This window comes from Oncorhynchus clarkii, chromosome 14 (assembly GCF_045791955.1).
Source record: "Oncorhynchus clarkii lewisi isolate Uvic-CL-2024 chromosome 14, UVic_Ocla_1.0, whole genome shotgun sequence".
NCBI lineage: Eukaryota > Metazoa > Chordata > Actinopteri > Salmoniformes > Salmonidae > Oncorhynchus > Oncorhynchus clarkii.
The window spans coordinates 34283589-34309239 of record NC_092160.1 but is presented as its reverse complement, the minus strand read 5'-3'; the positions used below and the strand labels follow the sequence as shown (position 1 = coordinate 34309239).

The window sequence follows — 25651 nt, the reverse complement described above, 5'->3', positions numbered from 1 at the left end:
TCCAGCTGGTTGTACAGTATTTTTTTCTCATAAGTTATTGCATTCATGACAACAGAAGCAGACAGGACATTTTATTAACTGCACGAGGTTATTGGTCTAATAAAGAAGTTATTAGTTATGCAAAGTGTCGGTTTGAACTTTTTCAAAATAGACTCTTAAATATAGGGTTAGAAAACGTTTGCATTCTGGCATACCAATGTTTTGACAAAAACATACTGGACTCAAGGACCAGGACCACACTGGGGTTCTGAAATCTGAAGGCGTTAGTCGTTGCCAGATGAGTCATCACAGGATGTTGAGACGTGTACTGAGCCTGTACTCATAAGTCTAAGGCGTAGCCTACCATGCAGTACAGGACACCTTGTGCTGGAACTGTACATGTGGCATTTAGTTTTTGGTTTTTAAGGAAAAGGTGATTCTTAAAAAAAATGTGAATGAATGAATACTTTATGATGATGTACTTCATATCTGTGATATGGACACTTTAGAGGTCTTTTTTTTCAAAAACCTACCAGGTAAATACAACTAATTCCCATGAAGTGCTCTAAATCCGTGTTAAGATGTTTTCCATTTGTTCCAGTTGAAATGTATCAACGTTGTGAGGATTCTGAAGAAATGCAGATATGAAAGCATGCAACAGTGTTGGACATTTCAGATCATTTATTATTTGAGGAAAGAGTTCTATTGTGTTCACACGGTATCAAAAAAAAAGAGTATAGGAACGTCAGTAAACATGCTACGGTATAGTGTGAGGAAAAAAACGCTCAACCTGCAAGATGCTTTCCTCGTAGAGTTTAAACAATATTTCCTTTTTATTGTCTCAATAATTTTTCAGTACACTTATGCCCTTGCTGTGTGACAGAATCTATGTCAGAAAACCCACCTGTGGATAGTCAGGCCTTAATTTAAAGCAGTAGTCAAAGTCAATGAACTAACAAACAAAAGAACAGAGATAACAAAAAGAGTCCACCACCAAAAGAGTGAAAACAACTAAATATGTTTAAAAAGCGAAAGGAGCATTTATTTAGAATTTATTTGATTTTTTTTACAAATTTGTCTCCTTCAAAATAATTTTCAAATTGAAGTTATTAAATCACAGCCCTGATTAAAGTGAGAGAAAAAAAAAGATCAATGTTGTGATTAACATCCATTATCACATCCATTATCACATCCATTATCACAACCTGTTCAACATCCATTTATATCTCCCTCTCGTCACAAGTCTCTCTGTTACTAATCTATCTGTTTAAAAAAAAAAAAAGCTTATTTATTTGCCCAAAAACAAGACAAATTTGAAGTTGCATCATGCTGACGTTTTGTGATTGTTAGTTCAGACGGTGCACATCTCTTTTTTTTTCTTCATCAATGTTAGTGGTATAGGAGGTCGTTAATTAGTTACAGTTAGCACCGTTACAGTGTTCCTTTAACTTAGGGATCAGCTTAGCACCTCGTCCCAATAGAGACTAGTTTTCATACTGGAGGTCAGCGGGGTGAGTTTAGATGACAAGGTCCTTGTTGACATCCTCTGAAAACAAACAACAACAAAAAACACGCCCAGAATTAACAAGCGGTAATGAAATTAACCATTTTAAAATCAACAACCAACCAGTACAATACAAGGACGGGAAGACATGGCTACGTTTGAAATGGCACCATGTGCCCTATATAGCCCAAAGGGCTCTGGTCAAAAGTAGTGCACTATATAGGGAATAGGGTGCAAATTCAGACGCAAACAAGGAAGACATTTTAACAGCCCAAAGTGTGCCTTGGTCCTCCTGGTTTCTTTTGAGGCAGTAAAATAACGAGTGTAGAACTATGAACGAGGTGTTTTTAAAACTACTCACGCTCCTTGATGCTGAAGCAGTTGGCCCACTCCTCCAGGGCGATGTACTTGTCATTGTCAGCGTCGCACTGCTCGAAGAAACGAGTGGTGCAGTGCTCCATGGGGATGAGAGGGGCGCGCAGGGGGGCCAGCTCTGTGTGGGACAGGAACCTACAACACCACAGAAAACATGTTACGAAGCATCTATGTAGGCCTTGTAAAGGATTTATAAAGGCTTTATGAAGACTTTCTAAGCTATAGTTTTAGACCATAGAAAACCCATATGATCCTTTAAATAGGTAGCTTTATGAAGACTTTCTAAGCTATAGTTTTAGACCATAGAAAACCCATATGATCCTTTAAATAGGTAGCTTTATGAAGACTTTCTAAGCCATAGTTTTAGACCATAGAAAACCCATATGATCCTTTAAATAGTCAGCATTATGAAGAACGTAGCATTGTCAGTTGCTTTTTTGCTCATAAAACAATAGATTCAGGCTTGCTGCCAATATCCTTTCTGAAACATTGTAGAAATGTTTCATTATTTATGTTGGTACCGAGTTAAATCAAAGTTATAGCCCAAGCAAGCCTGTATTTGTGTGATGTTGAAACAATCCAGCTGAAGCAGAAGACAGGAAACTCTTCTTCTTCTCCTCAACCTACCCATCGACGGGGTGCTGGTCCAGCTGACCGAACTGCCAGTGGACGGGGAAAATGTACATGTTGTAGTTCTTCTCAAAGTCGTGGGCCAGCAGGTCCAGGGAGTGCTCTCCAGCCTGCAGTCTCTTCTCGTTCTCGTAGATCTTCTTCACCTGCAAGGCAATTCACATTTTTTTTTGCAAACATTAGTTTGTCTAATATTCTTTTGAATTGAACCAACTGATAAATAATTCCCAGTAGGGTTGGATGCACAAAAGGAGTCAACTTCATAGTGAGAGCAGAACATTAAATCCTATAATCATATTTGACTTGCCTAGTTAAATAAAGGTTAAATATATATATATATTTTGACCCATCTGCAGAGTTCGGTAAATGAACGCAAGCAAAAGGAATTGGTTCTGTGCTGTGTTTAATAAGGACTATGACCGATCCTCAGTAGGCAAACAGTAAACGGTTTCTGTGCTGTGTTTATAGAAATTGATAATTGGACTTACTCTGAGCATCTGCTTCTCAGTCAGCAGGTTGTTCTCCTCATCGCGCTCGTACAGGCTGACCAGAACGTTCTTCAGCCAGTCCCTCATACGCAGGGGGAACTCATTCAGCTCAGCATCCATGCAGGCCTCGATGACTGGAGAATAAACAGGAAGGAGAATGAGTTATATGTCAGAGCTGTCCACACAGGGCTCAGTGACTGGAGAGACACACAGGAAGGAGAATGAGTTATTTGTCAGAGCTGTCCACACAGGGCTCAGTGACTGGAGAGACAAACGGGAAGAAACATTAGGTACGGTCAGAGAGAGAGAAAAGGAAACGGGGAATACCCAGGAACAATTGGAGAAGGCAGGTTCAATGACTTACGGTCCGCAAGGAGCCAAAGGGTTTCATTTAATTAAGTCAAGTAAGTCATGGTCAGAAAGTTGTTTTACAAGTATGACATTTAAGTCCAAATCCATTCTCAAAATGCCTTTTGTCATAGAACATAAAACCCACAACTCACACAAAATGTGACATTTGTGTCCACTGAAATGTATGATTGATGCACACAGCCCCTAAGGCAAGTATTCTCTACCTTTTATTTTATTCCTTGGTTGAACACTGTACCTGACATTTAGAGGCCAATAGTTAAAAAAAAAAGTGTTCTTTTAAGTTTTTGGATCCACAACGTGCAACAACATGATCTCCATCTGCGCCTTTCAGTCCTAAGGTACTCATCACCAACAGTGAGAGATGCATGGGCTTGGTTCTGTTATTTAATGACAGACATTTAGCTGCAGATTCAGCGGTAGTTTGAGAAGGGCGGCGATGCAGTGAGCATGCTACAGCCTGTCCTCCACTCTGTGTGTTGGAGTCCCTAAGGCAAGGTCCCTCTAGTTCAGCCCATTAATCACTCCCCTGGAGAAGCTTTCAGCAGCATAACCAATTGTAACGGATGTGAAGCGGCTAGCTAGTTAGCGGTGGTGCGCACTAAGTGGCGTTTCAATCGGTGACGTCACTTGCTCTGAGACCTTGAAGTAGTGGTTCCCCTTGCTCTGCAAGGGCCGCGGCTTTTGTGGAGCGATGGGTAACGATGCTTCGTGGGTGACTGTTGTTGATGTGTGCAGAGGGTCCCTGGTTTGCTCCCGGGTATGGGCGAGGGGACGGTCTAAAGTTATACTGTTACATAATCACACTGGGAACGGAGTCTCGGAGGAAAATGTGTCTAAGGGGGATTCTCAAAAAGCTGAAAATTATTTCACTGAATTAAATGGTTGGATTAAAACATTCTCAATGGCCCCTGGGAGGCTTATTACATTGAATTGATATTAATTAAATACAATTTGTAACGATAAAGCATAGCTCACATTTGCATGGCCCGATGTAGTCTAGGTGCAGCTTGTGGCCCTTCTTGGTTCCCTCCAGACTGCACTTCTGGGCAAAGAAGTGGCAGGAAGAGTCGTAGGTTGTATTGTCTGTGGCGCAAACCTGGGATACACAGATTACATTCATGAATCAGATATAAATCAGAATCTATATCAAGAATGAGCCAATGATGCATATAAGTAGTAGCATTAGTGTACAGGGCAAGGTTACACTGTATTAGGAACAGTGTTGTGTATGAGAAATGTCTAGGACTACTTGATGTTGATGCTGAACAGATTAGAATATAATTTCTATGATGATAACTCACATGCTCAAACTCTTCAATGGCAGCAGGGCAGGTAGTGGGGTCCTGGCAGACACACATGGGGGTGTTCTCCTCATCCACCTCACACACCTTTCCCTTCTTGCAGTGGTGGTTCAAACAGGGGTCTAACATGGAGGAAAGTGTTAAAAACAATTCTGGAACATTAAAAATGGAACATATCGGAAGTGTTATTTTGCCCTTGAATTTCCTACTCAGCTATTCAACAGATACAATGCATTTGGAAAGAATTCAAACCCCTTGACTTTTTCCATATTTTATTACGTTGCAGCCTTATTCTAAAATCTCAGCAATCTACACACAATACCCCAAAATGACTAATCGAAAACAGGTTTTTAGAAATGCAAATTTATTAAAAATAAAAACAGAAATACCTTATTTACATAAATATTCAGACCCTTTGCTATGAGACTCGAAATTGAGCTCAGGTGAATCCTGTTTCCATTGATCATCCTTAATATGTTTCTACAGCTTGAGTGGAGTCCACCTATGGTAAATGTAATTGATTGGACATGATTTGGAAAGGCACACACCTGTCTATATTGACAGTGCATGTCAGAGCAAAAATCAAGCCATGAGGTCGAAGGAATTGTCTGAAGAGCTCAGAGGAGGAAGGGTACCAAAAATGTTCTGCAGCATTTAAGGTCCCTAAGAACACAGTGGTCTCCATCATTCTTAAATGGAAGTAGTTTGGAACCACCAAAACTCTTCCTAGAGATGGCCGCCCGGCCAAACTGAGTATTCGGGGGAGAAGGGCCTTGGTCAGGGAGGTGACCAAGAACCCGACGGTCACTCTGACAGAGCTCCAATTCCACTGTAGAGTGGCTAGAGGAAAGCCACTCCTCAGTAAAAGTGTTTGCTTGGAGTTTGCCAAAATGCACCTAAAGACTCCCAGCCCATGAGAAACAAGATTCTTTGGTTTGATAAAACCAAGATAGAACTCTTTGGCTGAATGCCAAACATCATGTCTGGAGGAAACCTGGCACCATCCCTACGGTGAAGCATGGTGGTGACAGCATCATGCAGTTGGGATGTTTTTCAGAGGCAGGGACTGGGAGACTAGTCAGGATCAAGGCAAAGATGAACGGAGCAAAGTACAAAGAGATCCTTGATGAAAACCTGCTCCAGAGCGCTCAGGACCTCAGACTGGTGGAGAAGGTTCACCTTCCAACAGGACAATGACCCTAAGCGCGCAGCTAAGACAATGCAGGAGTGGCTTCGGGACAAGTCTCTGAATGTCCTTGAGTGGCCCAGCCAGAGCCCGGACTTGAACCCCATCAAACATCTCTGGAGAGACCTGAAAATAGCCGTGCAGTGATGCTCCCCATCCAACCTGACAGAGCTTGAGAGGATCTGTAGAGGAGAATGGGAGAAACTCCCCAAATACAGGTTTGCCAAGCTTGTAGCGTCATACTCAAGAAGACTCAAAGCTATAATCGCTACCAAAGGTGCTTCAACAAAGTACTGAGTAAAGGGTCTGAATACTTATGTAAATGTGATATTTACATGTTTTATTTTATAAATTAAATTAAACATGTTTTTGCTTTGTCATTATGGGGTATTGTGTGTAGATTGATGAGGAGAAAAAACGATTTAATCAATTTTAGAATACGGCTGTAACATAAGGGGTTTGAATACTTTCCAAATGAATTGTATATATATATATATTCCTGGCGGTAGTTAGCAAAGAAGGAGTGTGGCGGAGCCCCTGCCAATTGGGAGAAGAGTTTATTTTTTGTTTCCAAGAATATTGGATGGAACACATAATGAAAGGTCTGTCTTTTGAGACAGAAGAACTCTGTCATTACCAACGTGTACCCCCCCCCCCCTCTCTCATCTCACAACACAGCTGCTGCAAAGGATCACCAACATGCAGCTTCATTTGACTGATGTTGTCACACCTTTCCTAAAGCTAATGGTTCCTAAGCAGCTTAAAATATATACTAGCCCAGGGATCCTCAACTAGATTCAGCTGCGGGACAATCTTTTCTTGAACGGATGGTCAGGGGGCCGGTACATAATTACAAATAATTTGTAGACTACAAATTGACCACAAGAAGCCCAAACGGATATAATATTTGACTAAAACATAATCATTTCAAACCTTGCTTACATTTTTAAATGTTTTACTATTTTCTACATTGTAGAATAATAGTGAAGACATCAAAACTATGATATAACACATATGGAATCATATAGTAGCCAAAAAAGTGTTAATCAAAAATTAAATATATTTTATATTTGAGATTCTTCAAAGTAGCCACCCTTTGCCTTGATGAAAACTTTGCACACTCTTGGAATTGTCTCAACCAGCTTCTCTCAAACAGCTTCTCTCAACCAGCTTCTCTCAACCAGCTACAATGTGTATTTACTCACTCTCAGCGATGTCCTCTTCCTCCTCCACAACATCAATGGCCTCGTCAAAGTCTCCAATCTCTACCTGCACTGGGTTGGCTCCCACTTCTGGCTGTGCCTGAGACAAACCAGTCAATACATGGAGCCGCCAATAGGGACATAGTACTTCCAACACTTTGACTCATCACATTTAAAGTGAATTATATACCATATCAAAGATGACAGTATTGTACATAAGCTATGGGCAATGGGCATGATTTGGTAGCACAACTTCAGTACCAGAAAATTGAGCTGTAGCTAAATGTCTTTAGTTATCAAGGTGCAGAAGGAAGTGTAGCCAAAGTCTGTACTTCAGACAGGTCTTGAGAGGTGTAGCAGCCTACAGCTGGATGGGGTGGATAGAGTCTGAGCCACACGTGGTGAAGCCATTAAAACGTCATGGTTTCCTGTCCGCTGTATTTATAACCTGTGGGATTCTACTCTCTCGCTCTCGCTCTCTCTCTCTCGCTCTCTCTCGCTCGCTCTCTCTCGCTCTCTCTCTCGCTCTCGCTCCTCTCGCTCGCTCTCTCTCTCTCTCTCGCTCTCTCTCTCTTTCTCGCTCTCTCTCTCGCTCTCACTCTCTCTCGCTCTCACTCTCTCGCTCTCTCTCTCGCTCTCTCTCGCTCGCTCTCTCTCGCTCTCTCTCTCTCTCGCTCTCTCTCGCTCTCTCTCGCTCGCTCTCTCTCTCTCGCTCGCTCTCTCTCTCTCTCGCTCTCTCTCTCTCTCGCTCTCACTCTCTCTCGCTCTCACTCTCTCTCTCTCTCGCTCTCACTCTCTCTCGCTCGCTCTCTCTCTCTCTCTCTCTCTCTCTCTCTCTCTCTCTCTCTCTCTCGCTCTCTCTCTAACTCTCTCGCTTTGGTGGAGATAAATTATTTTAGTCAAAGTTGTACTGTTTTGTTTTAGTTTGTTAATTTGTCAAAAGACACAGAGAGAATAAAGAGCATACATGTAGAGTCATTGCTTTTAATCTGGCTGTGTTTTTAATCCTACACTACAATATTTCTAATTATTTTAATCTGGCTTTGTTTTTATTCCTACAGTACACTATTCCTAATTCGCTCCCACTGGGAACAGACATCAATTCAACATCTAATCCATGACGTGGAAGCAACGTTGATTCAAACAAACCAGTGTGTGCCCAGTGGGTATGTGCAAGCTGTTTAATGTTGTTTTCCCCCCTGATTTAGCACACCGGTCCATAGAATTCTGTAAACAAGTCAATGACCTTACCTCCTCAACGACATCATCAATGATGGGCTCCTCCTCCGTCTGAAATGGTTATGATGATGGTGTTATTATGATTGCTTTTCAGTGACAAAACAAGTGAACACACACACACACACACACACACACACACACACATCAAAGGGACACTTACAATGGAAGCGGTGAACACCTGGCCAGCTAGGCACAGGAGGAAGACGATACACACCCTCATCGTTCAGTCTAGAGAGAGACACAAAGATGAACATTTTAGTACACATTACACACATTCAATTCAACTGACGTTTGGTTTCATAACGAGGTGCAGGTGAGGCCATACTCCTTTCCAGTTTACCACCTGTCTAGATTGCAGCGCTATGTACTTTATAATACACAGTGTGTAAAGTGTATGGGCCGGACACAGTCCAGACATTTGCTCAGGTGTGGTCAAACAAGTCATGCAGGGACAAGACAAGATGCTACTTCAAGAATCACAAAAGGCTCATGGGTAGTGTTTGGTTCCAGACAAACCGTTCACTGTCCTGTCTGATTATAGGGAGATAGCTACGTTCACATTCTTTGTGGATAGCTCAAATGACTCTCTTCAATTCAATCACCGGAGCTAAATTCAATCTCCTGATTTACTTTTCGTATTTACATCTAGATAATAGATAATAAGAAAAGTGTCATTTTGAATGTAGTCTAGTACTAGTGGCCTGCAGTATTACATTGAGGTAAACTTGTATAGACTTTTAGTATAGACTTGGATCACATAACACCTTCTTTATGAACAGGCATCTCACTGGGCACACCACGTCATTTGTGGAAATGTGTGTCATATTTGGTTGAGACGTTTCAACCTATTTTCACCCACTCAAAAAGACTGATATTGATCAATGAGATTCCAACCTATTTTCACCCACTCAAAAAGACTGATGTTGATCAATGAGATTCCAACCTATTTTCACACACTCAAAAAAGACTGATATTGATCAATGAGATTCCAACCTATTTTCACACACTCAAAAAGACAACCAGAAATGTGTTGAATTTCCAATGTGTTATCGCCATGCTTTCAACCAATCCAACGGAAAACTATTTCACATTTTTGGGGTTTAGTTGTCATCTAAATGGGTGTTCACTGCACTATCAATGTCAGATATTTTTTGTTATTTTATACAACAACTTATTGTGTTATCACTGTGCTTCATCTAATAGAAGGGGGTGGCAGGGTGGCCTAGTGGTTAGAGCGTTGGACTAGTAACCGGAAGGTTGCAAGTTCAAATCCCCAAGCTGACAAGGTACAAATCTGTTGTTCTGCCCCCCGACCGAACAAGGCAGTTAACCCACTGTTCCTAGACCAGTTAACCCACTGTTCCTAGGCCGTCATTGAAAATAGTAATTTGTTCTTAACTGACTTGCCTAGTTAAATAAAGGTAAAATAAATAGAACAATCAAATGACCTAGATTACATCAGTAGTACAGTACATGAACGATGCTGTTCGAGATTCTGAACAGCTTCCTATAGCAATTATGAAGATCTCCACAGACCTGAAACCTTTCACATGCTATCTTAAGCATGATTACATTTATAGTTACAATAACCTAATTTTAAGGTTATTGTAACCTTTCCCCAGGTCGTTGCTGTAAATGAGAACGTGTTCTCAGTCAACTTACCTGGTAAAATAACGGATAAATAAATAAAATAAATAAAAAACATTTGTTTGTAAGATAGCCTTAACTAAAGTAATCTTGAATTGTGTTTGGTTGACAACCCAACCAAATATCAACTAGGTATTATGTAATGTTGAATAGTTTAAATCCTTTTCTTTAACTTGTATTGTTTGGTTTAGTTGGAGACTTGAATCCAACATATAATTTTTTAAAAACTGAGATCCCAGCTAAAAATGGACTTTTCATTTATCTGACTTTCATTTGTCCAGCCATTATATTTAGCCTCAAAATGTACCATTTTATTATCACGATAACCAGGGATACAAGTAGAACACAAAATAATTTGACATAAACAGTTGCTTTCATGAGTTTTAATGACAAATGTCAATAAAAAAAACAAGTTGTGCCAAAGCAAAAAAAACGGATAAAAATGAATTTATATATATTTTTTTCTCAGTGGGAAAGTATTGTCCAAATAGTCAGTGACAACTGTGTGGAGTTTCGAGTTTGTGACAGCAACTATGTGCGCCTATTACAGTATTATAGACACTACGTGTGTGTTTGTGAGATTCTCAGCTTTTCATAGATAACTTTTAATAGTTTGTAGCTCAAACCATTCAAACCCTATAGATGTTTTTGTAAAAAGACCCCCCCCCCCCCCCCCCGCCCATTAATCACACAGACTAATTGTTTTGGTTGAGATGGAGTCGTGAATCCAACATATTAATGATTCATTTGCAGACAATCTGTAATTAAAGCCAGACTAAGTCAGTGGTACAGATAGAAACTATCCAAGCAGAAGATACATCTCCTTTAAATGTTGATATTTGGTTGCGTTGACAACCGAATACAATTCAATATCCAGTTTACAAATTAATAATTGATATGTTGGATTCACATCTCCATCTCAAAAAAAAAAAAATCTAAGTTAAAGAATAGGACGACATCGAACTTTTTAAAACGCACTTTAAATCAAGTTGGATTTGATTTAGTCCTATTTTTGGATGAGATGGAGATGTGAATCCCGCACACGAATGATCAACTTGGCAGATCATACTTGAAGCTCTATGGTCTCTGTATGTAGTGTCTATTTTTAGTTGAATCCTCTGGGAAACAATATCTGGTGATGACTTCCTTAATAATGCTCCACAGGCCTAAACATCATCCTTGATGATACAGGAGTGATGAAGTATGAGTCACATGTCATTTGCTCTGTTAAACCTATCCTTTTTGGAATGACTTGGATAGCAGCAGTGAATCTATTTCAATTATTTAGAGATCGCTCAATAATCATTCTCACCATAGCACATTGGTAGTAGTCAGTGACACATATCAAAGCTAATCAGGGATTGGTTAAAACTCTGGATGGGAGACCAAAGATCAGCTGTAGATGGATCTGCTCTCCACTAGGAGGTGCTGCCCAGTCAATTTTTTAAAAGTTTTTTTGGGGGGGGGATAGTTGATATAACATTGTAGATCTGACGTTGTTTCAAAGGTAAAAAATTAAACATATTTTATAAATAAGTTTGTCTATGTTGAAAATTGGTTGCCATGATGAATGACACAATTCTGTGGTTGAAATGTCAACCTATTTTCCACCGTCAATACGTTGACAATTTACGTTGAAACAATGTTGATTCAACCAGTTTGTGCCCAGTGGGATGTTCCCTCTCCACGCTGGCTTCTTTACTGCTGTCTATGGTGTTATGGTAGGGAGAGTTCCTCTGTCCAGTGTCTGTGTTCTTTGGCCCATCTTAATCTTTTCTTTCTATTGGCCAGTCTGAGATATGACTATTTCTTTGCCCAGCATCCCGGAGGCACCTCTTCACTGTTGACGTTGAGACTGGTGTTTTGTGGGTACTATTTAATGAAGCTACCAGTTGAGGACTTGTGAGGCGTCTGTTTCTCAAACTAGACACTGTAATGTACTTGTCCTCTTGCTCAGTTGTGCACCGGGGCCTCCCACTCCTCTTTCTATTCTGGTTAGAGCCAGTTTGCGCTGTTCTGTGAAGGGAGTAGTACACAGCGTTGTACGAGATCTTCAGTTTCTTGGCAATTTCTCGCATGGAATAGCCTTCATTTCTCAGAACAAGAATAGACTGACGAGATTCAGAAGAAAGGTTTTTGTTTCTGGACATTTTTAGCCTGTAATCAAACCCACAAATGCTGATGCTCCAGATACTCAGCTATTCTAAAGAAGGCCAGTTTATTGCTTCTTTAATCAGAGCTACAGTTTTCAGCTGTGCTAACAAAATTGCAAAAGGGTTTTCTAATGATCAATTAGCCTTTTAAAATGTTAAACTTGGATTAGCTGACACAATGTGCCATTGGAACACAGGAGTGATGGTTGCTGATAATGGGCCTCTGTATGCCTATGTAGATATTCTATTATAAAATCTGCCGTTTCCAGCTACAGTAGTCATTTACAACATTAACAATGTCTACACTGAATTTCTGATCAATTTGATGTTATTTTAATGGCTTTTCTTTCAAAAACAAGGACATTTCTAATTGACCACACACACACACACACACACACACACACACACACACACACACACACACACACACACACACACACACACACACACACACACACACACATCAAAGGGACATTTACAATGGAAGGAGGCCAGCCAGACAGTGAGCCACTAGATAATGGATAAAGGAAGGAATATAAGGGACTATATATTTGTCCTGTAGAGCAAAACCCCTGTTTTCCCTCTCTCTCTTCCATCTCTCTCTTCCATCTCTCTCTGACTGAGCCCTGAAGAGTTTGATCTGTGCTTCAAAACAAGGGCCCTTTGTCTCACAGGTGCTCTCTCTCTCTCTCTCTCTCTCTCTCTCTCTCTCTCTCTCTCTCTCTCTCTCTCTCTCTCTCTCTCTCTCTCTCTCTCTCTCTCTCTCTCTCTCTCTCTCTCTCTCTCTCTCTCTCTCTCTCTCTCTCTCTCTCTCTCTCTCTCTCTCTCTCTCTCTCTCTCTCTCTCTCTCTCTCTCTCTCTCTCTCTCTCTCTCTCTCTCTCTCTCTCTCTCTCTCTCTCTCTCTCTCTCTCTCTCTCTCTCTCTCTCTCTCTCTCTCTCTCTCTCTCTCTCTCTCTCTCTCTCCATGCACGTGGACCCCAAAAAAACATCTGGGTGTCAGAACAGCCCTGTTCACCTCTCCTATCCTCACTAAACTAGGATACAGCAAGTGTCGGCGATAGGTTTGAAACGAAACGGTTCCTATTAGCCAATAATGAAATATTAGACAGGTCGCAGCTCAGCTTCAGATTGTCATAGAGATGAATCGATGTATACCCACACGGGCATTTTAAGAGTTAAATATTGTTATAGATTATATTATATTACTATGCTCTATATTATCTGGATACTTCTTATATATTTATTTCAAAATATTAAGTTAACAATAGGTTTCCGCACTGCGAGGACAGTCAGCTGTCCGTCCTGTCTCCCTGTAGCGCTGTCTTAGGCATCTCACAGTACGGACATCTGCAGTCCTCATGCATCCTTGCAGCATTCCTAAGGCACGTTCACGAAGATGAGCAGGGACCCTGGGCATCTTTCTTTTGGTGTTTTTCAGAGTCAGTCGAAAGGCCTCTTTGGTGTCCTAAGTTTTCATAACTGTGACCTTAATTGCCTACCGTCTGTAAGCTAAAGTTAGTGTCTTAACGACCGTTCCACAGGTGCATGTTCATTAATTGTTTATGGTTCATTGAACAAGCATGGGAAACAGTGTTTAAACCCTTTACAATGAAGATCTGTGAAGTTATTTAGATTTTTACGAATGATCTTTGAAAGACAGCGTCCTGTAAAAGGGAAGATTATTTTTTGTTGCTGAGTTTAGTAATGATAAATAGTAGTATAATTGTTACGGTGAGTGAATGAGGACCCAAAAGCGAACTAACTTAAACAGAGCTTCTTTAATAACCAAACGTAGGTAGGCTCAGATAGACCGGCAGATTCCGACAGGACAGGACAAGGTTACAGCAAACAGGACGATAGTCTGGTTCAGGCATGAAACACAACAAACAAGAATCCGACAAGGACAGGAACAAAAACAGAGAGAGATATAGGGACCTAATCAGAGGGAAAAAGGGAACAGGTGGGAAACGGGGTGAATGGGTAGTTAGGAGGAGACAAGGCACAGCTGGGGGAAAGAGGGGGAGAAAAGGTAACCTAACAACGACCAGCAGAGGGAGACAGGGTGAAGGGAAAGGACAGAAACACACAACATGACAATACATGACAGTACCCCCCCACTCACCGAGCGCCTCCTGGCGCACTCGAGGAGGAAACCTGGCGGCAACGGAGGAAATCCTCGATCAGCGCACGGTCCAGCACGTCCCGAGAGGGAACCCAACTCCTCTCCTCAGGACCGTACCCCTCCCAATCAACGAGGTACTGGTGACCACGGCCCCGAGGACGCATGTCCAAAATCCTGCGGACCCTGTAGATGGGTGCGCCCTCGACAAGGATGGGGGGGGGGGGGGGGGAAGACGAGCGGGGGCGCGAAGAACTGGCTTAATACAGGAGACATGGAAGACCGGGTGGACGCGACGAAGGTATCGCGGAAGAAGAAGTCGAACTGCGACCGGATTAATGACCCGAGAAATACGGAACGGACCAATGAACCGCGGGGTCAACTTGCGAGAAGCCGTCTTAAGGGGAAGGTTCTGAGTGGAGAGCCAAACTCTCTGACCGCGACAATATCTAGGACTCTTAGTTCTACGCTTATTAGCAGCCCTCACAGTCTGCGTCCTATAACGGCAAAGTGCAGACCTGACCCTCTTCCAGGTGCGCTCGCAACGTTGGACAAAAGCCTGAGCGGAGGGGACGCTGGACTCGGCGAACTGAGATGAGAACAGCGGAGGCTGGTACCCGAGGCTACTCTAAAAAGGAGATAGCCCGGTCGCAGACGAAGGAAGCGAGTTGTGGGCGTATTCTGCCCAGGGGAGCTGTTCTGACCAAGACGCAGGGTTGCGAAAAGAAAGACTGCGTAAGATGCGACCAATAGTCTGATTGGCCCGTTCTGCTTGACCGTTAGACTGGGGGTGAAAGCCGGAAGAGAGACTGACGGAAGCCCCAATCAAACGGCAAAACTCCCTCCAAAATTGAGACGTGAATTGCGGACCTCTGTCCGAAACGACGTCTGACGGAAGGCCATGAATTCTGAAAACATTCTCGATGATGATTTGTGCCGTCTCTTTAGCAGAAGGAAGCTTAGCAAGGGGAATGAAATGAGCCGCCTTAGAGAACCTATCGACAACCGTAAGAATAACAGTCTTCCCCGCTGACGAAGGCAGTCCGGTGACAAAATCTAAGGCGATGTGAGACCACGGTCGAGAGGGAATGGGAAGCGGCCTGAGACGGCCGGCAGGAGGGGAGTTACCGGACTTAGTCTGCGCGCAGACCGAACAAGCAGCCACGAAACGACGCGTGTCATGCTCCCGGGTGGGCCACCAAAAACGCTGGCGAATGGAAGCAAGCGTACCCCGAACGCCAGGGTGGCCGGCTAACTTGGCAGAGTGAGCCCACTGAAGAACGGCCAGACGAGTAGGAACGGGAACGAAAAGAAGGTTCCTAGGACAAGCGCGCGGCGACGGAGTGTGAGTGAGCGCTTGCTTTACCTGCCTCTCAATTCCCCAGACAGTCAACCCGACAACACGCCCCTCAGGGAGAATCCCCTCGGGGTCAGTGGAGGCTACTGAAGAACTGAAGAGACGAGATAAAGCATCAGGCTTGGTGTTCTTAGAGCCCGGACGATAAGAAATCACGAACTCGAAACGAGCGAAAAACAGCGCCCAACGCGCCTGACGCGCATTAAGTCGTTTGGCAGAACGGATGTACTCAAGGTTCCTATGGTCAGTCCAAACGACAAAAGGAACGGTCGCCCCCTCCAACCACTGTCGCCATTCGCCTAGGGCTAACCGGATGGCGAGCAGTTCGCGGTTTCCCACATCATAGTTACGTTCCGACGGGGACAGGCGATGAGAAAAATACGCGCATGGGTGGACCTTGTCGTCAGAGAGGGAGCGCTGAGAAAGAATGGCTCCCACGCCCACCTCTGACGCGTCAACCTCGACAACGAACTGTCTAGAGACGTCAGGTGTAACAAGGATAGGAGCGGATGTAAAACGATTCTTGAGGAGATCAAAAGCTCCCTGGGCGGAAACGGACCACTTAAAGCACGTCTTGACAGAAGTAAGGGCTGTGAGAGGAGCTGCCACCTGACCGAAATTACGGATGAAACGACGATAGAAGTTCGCGAAGCCGAGAAAGCGCTGCAGCTCGACGCGTGACTTAGGGGCGGGCCAATCAATGACAGCTTGGACCTTAGCGGGATCCATCTTAATGCCTTCAGCGGAAATAACAGAACCGAGAAATGTGACGGAGGAGGCATGAAAAGTGCACTTCTCAGCCTCCACAAAAAGACAATTCTCTAAAAGGCGCTGGAGGACACGTCGAACGTGCTGAAGATGAATCTGGAGTGACGGTGAAAAAATCAGGATATCGTCAAGGTAAACGAAAACAAAGATGTTCAGCATGTCTCTCAGGACATCATTGACTAATGCCTGAAAGACAGCTGGAGCGTTAGCGAGGCCGAAAGGAAGAACCCGGTATTCAAAGTGCCCTAACGGAGTGTTAAACGCCGTCTTCCACTCGTCCCCCTCCCTGATGCGCACGAGATGGTAAGCGTTACGAAGGTCCAACTTAGTGAAAAACCTGGCTCCCTGCAGGATCTCGAAGGCTGAGGACATAAGAGGAAGCGGATAACGATTCTTAACTGTTATGTCATTCAGCCCTCGATAATCTATGCAGGGGCGCAGAGACCCGTCCTTCTTCTTGACAAAAAAAACCCCGCTCCGGCGGGAGAGGAGGAGGGGACTATGGTACCGGCGTCAAGAGCTACAGACAAATAATCCTCGAGAGCCTTACGTTCGGGAGCCGACAGAGAGTATAGTCTACCCCGGGGGGGAGTGGTTCCCGGAAGGAGATCAATACTACAATCATACGACCGGTGTGGAGGAAGAGAGGTGGCCCTGGACCGACTGAACACCGTGCGCAGATCGTGATATTCCTCCGGCACCCCTGTCAAATCACCAGGCTCCTCCTGTGAAGAAGAGACAGAGGAAACAGGAGGGATAGCAGACATTAAACATTTCACATGACAAGAGACGTTCCAGGAGAGGATAGAATTACTAGACCAATTAATGGAAGGATTATGACAAACTAGCCAGGGATGGCCCAAAACAACAGGTGTAAAAGGTGAACGAAAAATCAAAAAAGAAATGGTTTCGCTATGATTACCAGAAACAGTGAGGGTTAAAGGTAGCGTCTCACGCTGAATCCTGGGGAGAGGACTACCATCCAGGGCGAACAAGGCCGTGGACTCCCTTAACTGTCTGAGAGGAATGTCATGTTCCCGAGCCCAGGTCTCGTCCATAAAACAGCCCTCGGCCCCAGAGTCTATTAAGGCACTGCAGGAAGCTGACGAACCGGTCCAGCGTAGATGGACCGACAAGGTAGTGCAGGATCTTGAAGGAGAGACAGGAGTAGTAGCGCTCACCAGTAGCCCTCCGCTTACTGATGAGCTCTGGCTTTTACTGGACATGAAGTGACAAAATGGCCAGCAGAACCGCAATAGAGACAGAGGCGGTTGGTGATTCTCTGTTCCCTCTCCTTAGTCGAGATGCGGATACCTCCCAGCTGCATAGGCTCAGCTCCCGAGCCGGCAGAGGAAGATGGTAGTGATGCGGAGAGGGGGGCAACGGAGAACGCGAGCTCCTTTCCACGAGCTCGGTGACGAAGATCAACCCGTCGCTCAATGCGAATAGCGAGTTCAATCAAGGAATCCACGCTGGAAGGAACCTCCCGGGAGAGAATCTCATCCTTTACCTCTGCGCGGAGACCCTCCAGAAGACGAGCGAGCAAAGCCGGCTCGTTCCAGCCACTGGAGGCAGCAAGAGTGCGAAACTCAATAGAGTAGTCAGTTATGGATCGATTGCCTTGACATAGGGAAGACAGGGCCCTGGAAGCCTCCTCCCCAAAAACAGATCGATCAAAAACCCGTATCATCTCCTCCTTAAAGTCCTGATACTGGTTAGTACACTCAGCCCTTGCCTCCCAGATTGCCGTGCCCCACTCACGAGCCCGTCCAGTAAGGAGAGATATGACGTAGGCGACACGAGCAGTGCTCCTGGCGTAAGTGTTGGGCTGGAGAGAAAACACAATATCACACTGGGTGAGGAACGAGCGGCATTCAGTGGGCTCCCCAGAGTAACACGGCGGGTTATTGATTCTGGGCTCCGGAGATTCGAAAGCCCTGGAAGTGGCCGGTGGATCGAGGCGGAGATGGTGAACCTGTTCTGTGAGGTTGGAGACTTGGGTGGCCAGGGTCTCAACGGCATGTCGAGCAGCAGACAATTCCTGCTCGTGTCTGCCTAGCATCGCTCCCTGGATCTCGACGGCTGAGTGGAGAGGATCCGAAGTCGCTGGGTCCATTCTTGGTCGGATTCTTCTGTTACGGTGAGTGAATGAGGACCCAAAAGCGAACTAACTTAAACAGAGCTTCTTTAATAACCAAACGTAGGTAGGCTCAGATAGACCGGCAGATTCCGACAGGACAGGACAAGGTTACAGCAAACAGGACGATAGTCTGGTTCAGGCATGAAACACAACAAACAAGAATCCGACAAGGACAGGAACAAAAACAGAGAGAGATATAGGGACCTAATCAGAGGGAAAAAGGGAACAGGTGGGAAACGGGGTGAATGGGTAGTTAGGAGGAGACAAGGCACAGCTGGGGGAAAGAGGGGGAGAAAAGGTAACCTAACAACGACCAGCAGAGGGAGACAGGGTGAAGGGAAAGGACAGAAACACACAACATGACAATACATGACAATAATGGCCTAAAGTTTTCTGGACATTTGGTTTGAATTATGGCAATGGGCTCATGTTTTACCGGTACGGCCGGCGTTCCGCCACGATGTCTTTTGCTCGGATGATGTACCGGACTGTACCGCCTAACTTTCACCCCTGACAGATACTTACGTCACAGATACCCCCCCCCCCCAAAAAAGGCCAGGGCGTGGATCAGAAAACCCGTCAGTATCTGCTGTGACCATAATTTGACTCATGGAGCGCCACACATCTCCTTTGCATAGAGTTAATCAGGCTGTTGATTGTGGCCTGTGGAATGTTGTCCCACTTCTGTTCAAATGCTGTGCGAAGTTACTGGATATTGGTGGGAACTGGAACACGCTGTCATACACGTTGATCCAAAGCATCCCAAACATGCTCAATGGGTGATATGTCTGGTAAGTATACAGGCCATGGAAAAACTGGGACATTTTCAGCTTACAGGAATTGTGTACAGATCCTTCCGACATGGGGCTGTGCATTATCAAGCTGAAACATGACGTGATGGCGGTGGATGAATGGCACGACAATGGACCTCAGGATCTCGTTATGATATCTCTGTGCATTCAAATTGCCATCAATAAAATGCAATTCTGTTCATTGTCTGTAGCTTATGCCTGCCCATACCATAACCCCACTGCCACCATGGGGCACTATTCACAACGTTGACATCAGCAAACCGCTTCTCCCCGGTACAGTTGAAACCGGGATTCATCCATGAAGATCACACTTCTCCAGCGTGCCAGTGGCCATCGAAGGTGCGCATTTATCCACTGAAGTCAATTACTACCCCGAACTTCAGTCAAGTCAAGACCCTGGTGAAGACAATGAGCTTCCCTGAGACGGTTTCTGACAGTTTGTGAATAATTTCTTTGGTTGTGTTTTATCAGCTGTCAACAGACCACTGCTGATGAGGACCATATGCAGTTTGGGTCATGTTCCTGCAACATTTTTTTTGATTGGCCAGGGAGGAAAACTACCCAGTAGGAGAAGGGATCACGGCCCTGGTCTAGAGATGAGCCGTGTCAAGCTATGTGTTCCTCTGCTGCGTCTGGAACTCTGCATGTGGAAAAAAAACAGTGACTAGCTGGCAGCAGTTGGGGATGATGACGTCCCAAAATACTGTGCACAAGGAAAGTTCTCTCTGCTTTGAAAAATTAAAAAAAAAGGTGTTTATTCACTGAGAACTTGGACTACCACCTCTAACAAACATATAGCTAGGTAGTGTCTGAGAGGAAGCTAGAGATGTGAAAACAAAGATACTGGTATCATCTCCAAGAAATGTCCATATTTAGCTTGGAGGGCTACTGTGTTCCCAAACTTCCTATTTAATGATATTTTAACATATTCGTACTTAGTCTTGTTTTCTTAAATGATGTGTAAGTCAATCAGTTCATTGGGAGGATGACGGACGTAACAGCAAAACAAATTATTTTATTTGGAAAGAAGTGCTCATAATCAAACAGGGTAGAAGTAGAGGAAACTGTGACATAAAGAGGCCCTTTTTCAGCAGGTATTTCATTTGGATGTTTGTTGGGTTGGGGTGTAAACTCGACTATGAGGGGAAAACAGCCCAGGCAGATCTAAACGCTTTTCAAAGAGGCTTTAAACGGCTGCAGGATTAGGGAATTCTTTCTGCTTATCCAGGGTGATATAACCGGTGGTTAAATGTCTTGGAAAAGAAGCCTGGTGCAGGGGGACTAGTGGGGGACTAGTGGCTCAGTCTCTGTGCATGTCGGTCAGAGGAGGACCTCAGCATGGTAAATAGACAAACATTTACCGGCAGTAAATGTACATTCTGAAAAACACTGGTAAAGTCCCTCTCAAAGACTCAATGCATTTTTTGAACTCATGCACTTATTTAGAAATAAAATCTTTAAAAAAAAAAATGAATAAATTAATCTAGTCATAGGTTGTTAGTGTCTTGAGAAATATACTAACAAAATATTTTCTGAATGATCTGTTTTTCTCTGGACAACTAGGTCCAATGAGATACATGATGCCGTACAGGAACCAGGTGGCATCTGTCACAGGACACACCTGTCCATTCCATTCCTGAACCTTTACTGCAAATCTCACAACATGTCAAATGTTGAGAACCTATTCCAGAACCTTCGGAATAGGTATGTTCACAACGTATATCCCAATCTTGATGTTATCGTTTTTTGAATAGCAAGCTATTTGAATAGCAAGCATATTTTACCGTGCTTTAAATGACACCTTTTCACAACAAATCAAAGTGCTCCATCTGAGAAAAAGTCTCAGGAGTTTTTATATTGACACACATGGGCCATTCATAACACATGGGCCATTCATAACACATGGGCCATTCATAACACATGGGACCTCTAAGCTACACAAAAGAGAACGGGAGAAAAGTCAAGGACTGATATATGGAGTCCATGTAACCCAAGTTAAGACTTAGTCACCTGACCTGTTTAAATCATCCCTATCCCACCATCACCTCTCTCTTTCTTCCTCTCTGTCTCAGAGGGTTAACCTTAAAGCAGTGGGTTGAAACATGTGCCTAAGATACATATCTGAATGGAATTCCTGAGTCCTATAACTTAAATCTGTGTTAAACCCTTTCTCTGTCATTCTCTCTGAACTTAAATCCTCTCAGTTTGTCTACTGGTCCCAAACTTCAAACACACGCCTGTCTCACATTAAAAAAAATACAATTTTCCAGAAAGCTGTAACTAATACAAAATCTGTGCCAATCAGGTGTTTGAGTTTGTACTGAGTATGGAGTTTGCTGTACATGTGTTTCTTTAATAAACACTTTTCCCTCTGAATTCTGGCCTGATGTGGCTATATAGAGTATGTCAGTCATTTACTATGTAACACAGAAGCTCTTTTGTCATCTACAGCGGGCTAGTCAGCCTGCAACACTGGATACAGGCCTACAGACCCTCATCGCTCTAGCTGTACTGGCACGGAGCCAGAGGAGTGTCGCTAGACAATACGTACCTGCTTCCTGTAAATCTAAACCTCTCTCCTCTCTCCTCCTCTGAGTCTCTCTCTCTCCCTCTCTCTCACACCCATCCCCCTGTGTTTCCATCCCCTTGTGATTCTGTACATTTGCTCAGTGGTTAAAGAAGTGAAGGAGTCAGATCCGGGGTTCCTGGTCTAGCTAAGGACTCTATGGTTAATTCCATCGTATTTTTTTTAATGCTGACTCGAGTTTAGATTTTCGCCCTGTCCACGTCAGACTGTTGGTGAAGAGATGGCATGAGGACAATAACTTCCTTCCTGTCGAGGATTAGAGCTTTCTAAGGGTTGCCATGCAGCCAATTCAAAATGTCCACAGTCCTTTCTCTCTTTCTTGAATTGGTTTAAACTTTAAACTCTGCACAACAGTAGCTACCCTTCAGCACATAGAACCAAACAACTAGAGGAGGGAAATGCGACCTCCTCTCATACTAAGTTAGACAGTTAAATAAAGTATTTAAATTCACCAAAAGGCAAGAGGATAAGTGAAGAAAAAAAACTTTACATTGTGTAAACAGTTAGCCATTCTTCAGTCTTTAACTCAAACCTGAATACATTTAGTTCACTGCTAGACTGAAGAAAAAAAATAGATCCTATAAGCCAGCTTTGATTTCTCAACGGGTGAAACGGGCTTTTCCTGAAAAGCTGACAAATTCAAAACATGAGGAAAAAATATAAAAACATTGACTAATACGTCCTAATAGAGTTATATCATTGTACAAAAAGGCAATTGAGAATAGATGGTTGTCACTTTTCTTGTTTTAAAAGTGTTTATTTGTATTAAAAGTTGCAGTTCTTCTCAGGCAGAACAGTGGACAGAGAGTTTGTCAAACTCAGAGTCCATCAGACAGACATCTGCAAGGTCTCACAAAGCCCCTAAACAGCTGGTGGGGATTGCCATGGTAACATGCATTCCTTTTGATGGAAGTAATTGGGAGTGGAGGGAGGGATCTGTGTTGAAAATAGCTCCTCTCTGTCTATTTCTCTCTCTCTCTCTCTCTCCCTGTCTCTCTCTCTCTCTCTCTCTCTCTCTATCTGTCTCTCTCTCTGTCTCTCTCTCTCTCTCTCTCTCTCTCTCTCTCTCTCTCTCTCTCTCTGTGTCTCTGTCTCTCTGTCTGTCTCTCTCTCTCTGTCTCTCTCTCTCTCAGGCTTTGTCGAGCCCCATCCCCCTCCACCACTCCTACTAGTGACTATGTGGCACACAATACTTCTGGAACATTGTGCTGTTCCAAAAGAGAATGAATGAAAAATGACATCAATTGTTTGACTATAACTTTTCTATATTCTGTTGAAATAAATGTTCTATTAACAATAGTTTCAAAATAAATATTTACTCATTTCAAATTTTGCACTAAAACCTTTTAACCTATGCACCATTCAAATATAATAGATATTTTGTCGTGTCATTACTCTCTCACACAATATACTTTAACCTTCAAGGTGTGGTCAAGAAATAAACTAAGATTTTCATGCATAACTTGAATATAACTGCTGTTTTTTACAACCACAGGAAATTGGAAAGCCTCCAATCACTGTTGTGCATATAAACACTGTGAAAACCCTGACATAGTTCAAGTATCACAGCAACTCAAAACACTGCACAATGTTTCTAATGCCACGTTAGCTGAGAAGTCCTTACTGGCTAAATCACAGCAAGTCATTCTGGAGGATACTCAGTCTTACCTTCAGAACACCAACAAGCAGAAGAGACAGAAGAGAAGTCAGCTGTGCAGAGGCTCCTGGGTCAATCTAACTGCTACACAAGTTCACACAGAAGACATTTACAGTGGGCTGGCCCAAGCAGCCCCCCTGATCCCCTCCCCCTAACAGGGGGTGGGAGGGTCTGACAGACGCTCCTAAATTTAACTCTATGCTGCCTTCTAGACAGAAGGCACTCTGAGGTTTGTTTTTTTACTTTATTTTTTGTTGTTGTTGACATTATTTAGAGACTGGGAGGATATGCATTTTCAGAAGTGATTATTCCAATGTTTCTATTTTACAGTAGATATCAGATATTTAACTGTGTATGCATTTTACTTGACAGTGATAACGTTTTGAAAAACATGAAACCACTCCTATGTTCAGCTTCTATGTTGTCTGACGAAGTGTCTGGGAAACTAAGGAGAAGATCTAATGACTGTTATTACTGTGATGTAACCGTCCTGGGGTCATGTCATCGTGGTTCAACCCTAACTAATTAGGCCTACAGGTTTCCATCCCCGGTATGATATACACAACCACTAGATGACCTTTGACAGTGACAGGTTTCCATCCTCGGTATGATATACACAACCACTAGATGACATTTGACAGTGACAGGTTTCCATCCTCGGTATGATATACACAACCACTAGATGACATTTGACAGTGACGCCACGGGACTAACGATATACTGTAACTACTGAAAGAAGATACTGGAAAACAGAACACACCCATTGTCAAATTGTCATGTGTTTCACTCTCAATTTCAATGTCAGATGAGATGAAATATTGATTCACACTATTGTTTCTATAAGTTTAAAACGTTGTTTCAAATATTTCTCATGAACATCAAGGGAACAAATTGAGAGGCAACGTGGAGATCAGTCGTCTTATTGGCCTTCTGCAACAATTTCTCTATCATTGGGGGGAGTCAGTGACTGGTGCAACGTTGAACCATCAGACAGAAATAAACAATCTCAAATCACATTTTTGTGAAGTGGGTTACAGGAGTGTTTCCCATCTCCAGTCCTCCAGTACCCTCAACAGCCCGCATTTTTGTTGTAGCCCTGGACAAACTCACCTGATTGAACTCATTGAGGGCTTGATGATTAGTTGACAAGGTGAATCAGGTGTGTCCGGGGTTGCAATAGAAACGTGTACTGTTGGGTGTACTGGAGGACTGGAGTTGAGAAACACTGGGTTGAGATACATATATATATCGGATGGTGCCTCTCTATGGTGGATTACTAATGTCTGTTTCCCAGTCAAGACCCGTGTGGACGGAGAACAACATCTGGATCAGACAAGGGGAAAATAGCTGCAATGCAACGTGGCATTTTCCATTCTGGCCGGAACAGATTCTTAAACCCCTGGCCCAATGCACGAAGAAGGAGGAGGTGTAATTATACAGAGTTGAACTGAGTCTCACGGTTCCCTGTAGACGTGGCAGCAGTACTGTCTGTACAGGCTGCTGTGTCTGAACTGGCCCCCTATTCCCTATGCGGGTTCTGGTCAAAAGTAGTGCACTATAGAAAATAGGGGGCCATATAGTACACAGGCTGTATCTGAACCAACAAGTCGTCACAGATTTAGTCATACAGAAGGGCTGGAAGATTGAATCTAGTGTAGACAGTGGTGATTTTAGAATGTAAATCTTGGTGGGGCAAAAACATAAATATATATATATATTTTTTTTTACATTGTTTGCAAACTGATATGTGACACGTATTACAGTTTTTCTCAATTGCTAAAACACTAAAACCCATTGGCTGAACAAAGTTCTCAGTTGCCTGGACTCATTTAGCTAATTATGCAGTCTGTTGTCAATACCTTAAACCATTTCACATGGTAAAACACAATTTGCAGATCTCACTTAGACTTTTCAGCAAAACTCTAAACACATTCTCATTCTCAAAACACATTCTGCACTCTAATGCACATGTCATCCATACTGGTAAACACAAGTGGCAACAATCAATTACAAATAGAGAACACATGTCATTGATTGAACACAACCACTCAAAATGGATTTAACCTGTTTCAAATGATGCGACACAACCAATATAAGCCAGTTCAGAGAGCAAACAGGTTGTTGAGAAAGTCTG

General features: G+C 43.4%; 1 protein-coding gene across 1 annotated transcript; it reads right to left on the bottom strand.

Annotated features, from left to right (window-relative positions):
- Nucleotides 1-645: 645 nt before the first annotated feature.
- LOC139366556 (SPARC-like) lies at nucleotides 646-23670 on the bottom strand. Its single transcript, XM_071104177.1, has 10 exons — nucleotides 23529-23670; nucleotides 8437-8504; nucleotides 8289-8327; nucleotides 7041-7137; nucleotides 4650-4771; nucleotides 4324-4444; nucleotides 2977-3110; nucleotides 2486-2634; nucleotides 1845-1993; nucleotides 646-1525 (listed from the first exon to the last, which is right to left on the bottom strand). The coding sequence occupies exons 2-10, from the start codon at nucleotides 8494-8496 to the stop codon at nucleotides 1497-1499; spliced, it is 900 nt and encodes a 299-aa protein (XP_070960278.1). The 5' UTR covers nucleotides 8497-8504; nucleotides 23529-23670; the 3' UTR covers nucleotides 646-1496.
- Between the last annotated feature and the right edge of the window lie 1981 nt (nucleotides 23671-25651).